General features: G+C 34.2%; 1 protein-coding gene across 1 annotated transcript; it reads right to left on the bottom strand.

The window, feature by feature from the left end:
- Positions 1–1,801: 1,801 nt before the first annotated feature.
- LOC127129498 (putative glutaredoxin-C14) lies at positions 1,802–2,274 on the bottom strand. Its single transcript, XM_051058667.1, has one exon. It carries the CDS (start codon positions 2,198–2,200, stop codon positions 1,808–1,810), a length of 393 nt encoding a protein of 130 aa, XP_050914624.1. The 5' UTR covers positions 2,201–2,274; the 3' UTR covers positions 1,802–1,807.
- Between the last annotated feature and the right edge of the window lie 5,132 nt (positions 2,275–7,406).

Here is a 7,406-nt window from a genome sequence, read left to right as displayed (position 1 = left end):
ATTGATTAACACTCTTCCAATCGATTGGCTGACTCATAAAAGTCTTGTCAATCAATTTTCACATCTTACCAATCGATTGGTGGTTCAAAAATATTTTGGAAAAATGTTTGGACAACTTTTTAATCACTTGCCATGACTTAGAAAATAGTTTTTCAAGATAAAATCATTTGAAAACATATTTTAGATGTGTGTGTATAAGAGAGAGAGAGAGAGAGAGAGAGAGAGAGAGAGAGAGATATTTCAAAGAAATGGAAACACATTGGAAAGTGATGTGTAATGAAGAGGAAGTGTGTCCCCCTTATATAGTAGTTTGAAAAGCCATAAATAAACTAATTCATGGGCCGGATTAATGAGTCGATCGATTGGGACAAAACTCGAATTGATTGACCAACTCATTTTTAGTTGATTAGCTAGTCGAAATAGGAAAGTTTGGATATTGACTCATTGCAAATCATTAATGTGTTTTTCTTATCATTTAGGTAATTGATTAACAATTGGCTGACTCATAAAAGTCATGTCAATCAATTTTCACATCTTACCAATCAATTGGTGGTTCAAAAATATTTTAGAAAAAGGTTTGGACAACTTTTTAATCACTTGCCATGGCTTAGAAAATAGTTTTTCAAGATAAAATCATTTGAAAACATATTTTAGGTGTGTGTGTAAGAGAGAGAGAGATTTCTTATTATTTTTAAACTACTTCCTTACTTTTACAATGCTCGAGTCATTAATACAGACATACATGACCTGACAAACTTTCACACTTTATCTGACGCTTTTCAAATTTCTTTGTTGGATTGCTTATGATTATATAAGCACTTTGATCTTTGAATCTCTTTTTGTTGATGAGGCATGAAATGCTTCTTTGGATAGTTTACAATCATCAAGGTCGAATGCTATTGCCATCGAATTTAAGAATTGTTGTCGTCATCAAAACTACACATAACTATTCAGTAGAATTTTCAACTTTATACTCGAAAGCACATAGATCCACACGTACTATCCATAAGTTATGGCTGGCCCAATATGACATTTGGTTCAGTGATAAAAAAAACTAGCACTTATATTGCTGCGAGCAACATATTCACCTTAGTAAGATTGGTTCCTCGCTTTCCAAGGGTTGGGTAGCTACAAGAAGTAAAGAGCTTCACATTCTTGATAACCTACTGATCTGAAATGCTCCAAATATCATCCTTATTTCTTGGAGGAAATCGCTTAAAAGTTGGTTGAAAATTAATACCGACGACTTGATCTGAAATAACATATAGATGGGTGAGGCAATTACGAAAGACCATGGTGAGTTTCTCGAAGGATTATCTATTAACTTAGGGGATGTTAATGTTTTGAGAGCTGAGTTTATATCTATTATGATTGCCATTGAGAAAGTGCATATAAAGGGATGAGATAATATTTAGATTGAGAGTGATTCCAAGATTACTTTCCAGTACATCAACAAAGAAACTCTTATTCCTTGGGACCTCATAATGCGATGGATTAACGTAAGAATCTACAGGTAAATATGAGTTTTTCTCATATTTACAGAGAATGCAACAAGTGTGTTGACAAGCTTGCTAATCGTGGTTACGTCATATGACACTTCTTATGGTGGGATACACTCCCTTATTTCATTTAGAATGAATTACTTATGGATATATTAAATCTGACGACTTTCCGTTTTGAGAAGTTCCATACAATATTATAAATCAGTGCTTAATCATGCTAATCACTATCTAATTTAGCATATAAATATATATGACTAATTATTCCAACTTAAGGATTAAGATATTACACTCATGTCAGGATCTAATTAAAGCCATATAGCACCAGCATGTTTGAGAAGAGGAATAAGAGAACCATTGATATGAAAAGCCAAAACTGTATCCATAGAACCAACTAATTTTCCACCAATGAAAACAACAGGAAGTGATGTTGAATTTCCAAGTAACCTCATGAATGGTTTTGGATCTTGATCAAGTTCGTGAACCATTGCATTCACTCCCATTCCACTAAACAAACTCTTCATTGCATGACACATACAACTAGTACTACCAATGTTGAATATCACAACAGCACTCTGTGTAGCTAATCTCATGATTCTCTCCATTTGATCTTCTTCCATTGTCCTTGTTACTCTTGTCATGTAGTAGCTCCATGATGGTTGTTCCACTTGATAATGCACTAGCTTCTCTTGATTGAACATGGTGTTTGTTGTAAACTGAAATAGTGGAATAGAACAAAGTAAGCAAATTCAGGTTTATTGCTCAGTTTAGTGTGATTGTGATGATGAAAATGAAGAAAGGGAAAGTATGGTTTTATAAGGGAGGCGAAGGGAGTGTTAGAAAATAAAAGGTCTGTGTGTGTGTGTTTGTGAAAGAATGTTGTTGACCTTAGGGTACTTGGTTTGTCTGTTTGTGTATTGTCTCTATATACTCTCTTTCTGGTTACTCGAGGAGAAAAAGCATGCCGAATATGTGTCTTTTCAAACAGTTAAGAAAGGAAAAAACAAAACAAAAGAAAATTGCTAATGGCTGTTTTAATTCCGAATAACCTTTGTAAGATGGCCGTTTGTCTAAGATAGGGCGACAAAATTCTGACATGCGACGCTTCTGTTAATTTTCATTTGCTCATAATCTCCAAAATGTGTACATTCAACCAACATTTTGAAAGTCAAACATGCATGCTTCCCTCATACAACTTTGTTTAATTATTATTATTATTATTATTATTATTATTATTATTATTATTATTGAAGTATTAGAGAGTGAGAGACATTTGAATAAACTATATTTAAAAGGTTTTACGAAAATTATATTATATAGAGAGAGATTACCATTAATTACATGCTATAGTTGATATGAGACTATTTTAATACAAATATTCTTAACATTTCTCCTCAAGCTGAATCATATATTTCATATGAGTCGGGCTTACAAATGTAATCCACTCGAGAACTTCTAAGAGACTTTGTAAACATATCAGTTAATTGATTTTCAGATTTTACGAAATATGTGGCGATTTCTCCGGATAGTACCTTGTCCCTTACGTAATGACAATCTATTTCTATATGTTCGTGTATGGAAAATCAAATTAGACACAATGTGGAGTGCTGCTTAATTATCACGTATGAGTTTTGTGTTTTAAAGATCTTTTATACTAAGTTCTGAGAGTAAACTTTTCAACCATGCAAGCTCTTTCGAGGTTGTTGCCATATCACGATATTCAATTTTAGCACTAGATAGTGCAACTGTATTTTGTTTCTTGTTTTCTCAATGACATCATATTACCTCCAATCATAACGCAATATTCGGATGTGGATCTCCTATCCGTCGGTGATCCGACCCAGTCTACATCTGAATAACAAATTATTTTAGCATCACCTTTATCTTTATATAATAGTCTTCCTGGTGCATTCTTTATGTATCTAAGAATTCGAATGATTTTATCACAATGACTATCACAATGAGCATTCAGAAACTGGCTAACAATGCTTACTGCAAATGTAATATATGGTCTGGTAACTGCAAGATAGTCGAGTCTTCCCACAAGTCGTTGATATCTTCACGGGTCTTTTAATGGCTCCCCCTGACCCAGAAGAAGCTTGACGTTAGGATCCATATGAGTATCAACAGAATGGCAATCAAGCATACCAGTTTCACTAAGAATGTCTAAGGTATACTTGCATTAGTTGATTGCAATGCTGAATGAAGACTGGGCAACTTGAATACCTAAGAAATATCTGAGTGGAGACAAATCTTTTGTCTGAAAGTTTTTGATAAAATGGGTTTTGAGTCGCTAGATACCCTAAATATCGTCTTCAGTGATAGCAATGTCATCAACATAAATGAGTTTTTAGATACTTTGAACTGAATGAACTCATTATAATCAACTGCTAGAATAATAACTTCTTTGGTAATAGTCGGTTGAGCGACAACAACAACCCTAGGTTGTCGTTGTTGTTCTCTTGTCTTTGTACGGCATTCAACTTCAATATTGTCGTAACAATTGCAGTAGTTACAACGAATATCATGGTGTTGGCCATCGCGTCATCTGTTTCATACACTACGACCATGGTAGTGGAAGGAAAGCACAAATGATTCAGTGGATGTTCCGATTAATCTTTCAAACGAGATAAGTGAAACCTTAATAACTCTGGCGGAGTTAGTGTCTTCCATGAGAGATGATGGCTTGAAATAGAAACTTGAGTACATATATGGAAAGAGGGAAGGGCGGCGACGCCGACGATGGAAACCGTGACAGGAAGGGTTGTCAAACGTGTTGTCACGCTTTGCTGAAGTGGTGGCGCATGAGTTCCACACGCGGAAGGAGAACTAGCTCATGAAGGGGCGTGGAAAGGTGGGTGATGGGGAGATTTCGGAGACTTGTCGATCTAGAAGAGGACATTTTGGTGGTATAAGTATCTCGCAGAAAGAACGTCAGGAGCGACGACCTCATGAATGGTTTTGGTTCATCAAGTTTATGAACTATTGCATTAACTCCCATTCCACTAAAAAAACTCTTCATTGCATGACACATACAACTAGTACTACTAATGTTAAATATCACAACAACATTTTGTGTAGCTATACTCGCGATTCTCTGCATTTGATCTTCTTCTGTTGTTCTTGTCACTCTTGTCATGTTATATGTCCATGATGGTTGTTTGACTTGGTAATGCATGAGTTTCTCTTAATTGAACATGGTGTGTATTGTAATAGTGGAATTAAACAAAGTAAGCAAATTATGTTTTTTTTTGTCAGTTTTATGTGTTTGCAATGATGAAAATAAAGAAAAAGAAAGTGTGGTTTTGTATGGGGAAGAAGTGTTGAAATATTAAAATTGATATGAGCTTAACTTTATTATTTGTATTTCGGTTTTTTGAGTTTAGTTTTTATTTCTTAGGAAATTTTTGGTAATGTTCTAGAAAACTATTGTAATGTTTGGTATAACACCCTTATTTTAAAATCGAATATTTTATTTAATTATTGATATGTTTTACTCATTATACTTGAATTTTGGTGACTTTCAAGGTGTAAGGGTATTTTGATAATTTAATAACTATCGATGTTATAGAATTGGAGAGTAGAAAAACAAAATATAATTACTGAGGTTATTATAAATAATTTGATAAATTTAATTATTTTGTGATAGGTTGAGAGAGTAGAAAATTAAGGAATTTTGATTAAATAATTGTTTGAGTTAAATATTTATTTATTTTAAATAGTAATTTATGAATAATTGAGATTATGGGGAGAAATTAGAGTTTGTAATAAATCTGAAGAGTTAAATTGTAGTTATGAAGTGTTCTGGGTAAAATTGAGAAATTGCCAAAATCTATTAGGTTATTTAAATAGAAAATTTTGGGATTTAGAGAAAGCTTATACGTAGAGAATTGAGAGAAACAAAGAAGCGACTGCTAGGAAACCCTAAGAAGAACTCTAGGAAGGGGAAGAAACAGCTTAACCAGAAACTCTGCAATTTTAAGGTAAGAGAGGATTTGGGATGCCAAGATGGTGAGAGTTCCTTACCCTCCCATTAGCGTCTTGGAGTAATGCAATTTTTTCCTAACTTTGTATGATCTATGTGATTATGGCCAAATAAGGTTTGGACAAAATCTTATGGGCATAATCGATGAAATTGTTTGTTCGTGTGATTACTCTTAGAACCAAAAATGAGATTTTGTATAAATCTCATATGGTCTCTAAAGTGTTGTTATTTATAGGTTTGCAACTTGTGGTTGATTATGATATATTGTATGAATTTTAGTGTATTTTGTTTGATCATATTTTAGAGTTGGAATTTCTCCCAAATATTCGTGCGATACTATTTGGATCGTTTGGTTTCTCAAATGTTTATGTCTGAAAAACCGTATGTGTTTTCCTAATTTTTTTGAGAACCGTAACCTATTTTTTTGTCTTCCAAAAAATTCCTAAATCCTGTGAAACATTTTTTTAAAATGAGACCTTTTTCATGAAAAGAAAATTAAAATAATTGGAAAAAATCGTAAAAACAGAAATCATGACGTTTTCGGAAGAAAAAAAATAAAAAATCAGTATAGAGGGTCGGAGGCCACACGTCGGCACTAGGGGAAGTCAGTCGCGCCAGCGGTGGCGGTCAGAGTCGAGCCTCAGATCAGCAACGACGACGACACTACGACTTCAAAGGGATACACGATAGGTTCCCTGGCGGAAGAGCCACACCGCGAGGCGAAGGTCGATGGAGCCGCAATGCAGTCCAACTAAGGTGGGTGGGTCGCGCGACAACATTTCCGCAGCGGGCGGCGATTTTAGGCTATCGGCGATCTTGGGTGTTTCGACACTTGTTCGAGTTCGGGAGTTTTTCGTTGATTTTTGAGCAACTTTTACTGTCATTACCCTTTTGGTAACCTTAGGGTCACTTTTGAGTAAATTGAGTCAAACTACTCGCCTTTATGCTTAGTATAGTTATCACCTGTGAACCTTTAAATTTATAGCACTTTGAATACTATAAAGTACTTTTGGGGTACTCTAGAATTATTTTTGAAAACTGAAAGGTATTTAGATGTTTTGTGTTTTCCTGAGAATTTTTTATGAGTTGAAGGTTTGGGTAATAAAACAACTTTTCCCTTTTTGATGAAAAATAAATAATTTTTGTAAACCATAATTTTTTAGTATAGTAATCAGGAAGGATTATCGTGACGGCTTAAATGACAATTTTTTATGATTAGTAATCTGAAAGGATTATAGTGACAGTTTGTGATTGGCAACCTATAGTGATGTTTTTTATGATGTTTATGATGATTATGATGTTATGATGTTGATGAAATTTATGATATTTGTGATGTTATGATGTAAATGATGTTGATAATGTTGCATGCTTACTTTGTACATGACTATGCATGCATTTATTTCAGAGTTAGGTAGGGTTTTGGTCCAGTGATGACCTGGTTCAAAGAGGGACTATGACGGTCTCACGTCCAGGGAGAGACACGACTCAATAGGAACCAGATGCATGAGTAAATTAGTAACATACCTCGGTTCCCCAAAAACCTGGTACCACGTGCATTTTTGATGAGGAGTTGGTGGCATTAGTATTTGCATCATTATTTGACTTGATTGTGTTTTCGTGTGAATTTGTACTTATGAATTCGTTAATTACTATCCTATTTCTAAAATTCACCATTAACATTTGTAAGATGTATTCTCACCCCCTTCTTATTTGTTTTATTGGCTTTGTGAAACCGATGTACAAATGCTCAACAACAATAGTCATTTATGAGTGGAAGACAATATAGGAGCTTTCTTTATTTATTTTTATTTATCGCTTTTAGTTGGTTTTTATCTGCTCTGGTCTGTAACACTGGGAACGGTCGTGTGATTTAGCAATATAGTCAAGAAGTGTTATTTAGCAATATTTGGTAGAATCTATGT

This window comes from Lathyrus oleraceus, chromosome 3, assembly GCF_024323335.1.
Source record: "Lathyrus oleraceus cultivar Zhongwan6 chromosome 3, CAAS_Psat_ZW6_1.0, whole genome shotgun sequence".
NCBI classification, from domain to species: domain Eukaryota; kingdom Viridiplantae; phylum Streptophyta; class Magnoliopsida; order Fabales; family Fabaceae; genus Lathyrus; species Lathyrus oleraceus.
This window is presented reverse-complemented; position numbering and strand designations above follow the sequence as displayed.

What these genes read in the sequence shown, in the direction of transcription:
- LOC127129498 (XM_051058667.1), bottom strand. Translation starts at nt 2,200, where the DNA reads ATGTTCAATCAAGAGAAGCTAGTGCATTATCAAGTGGAACAACCATCA.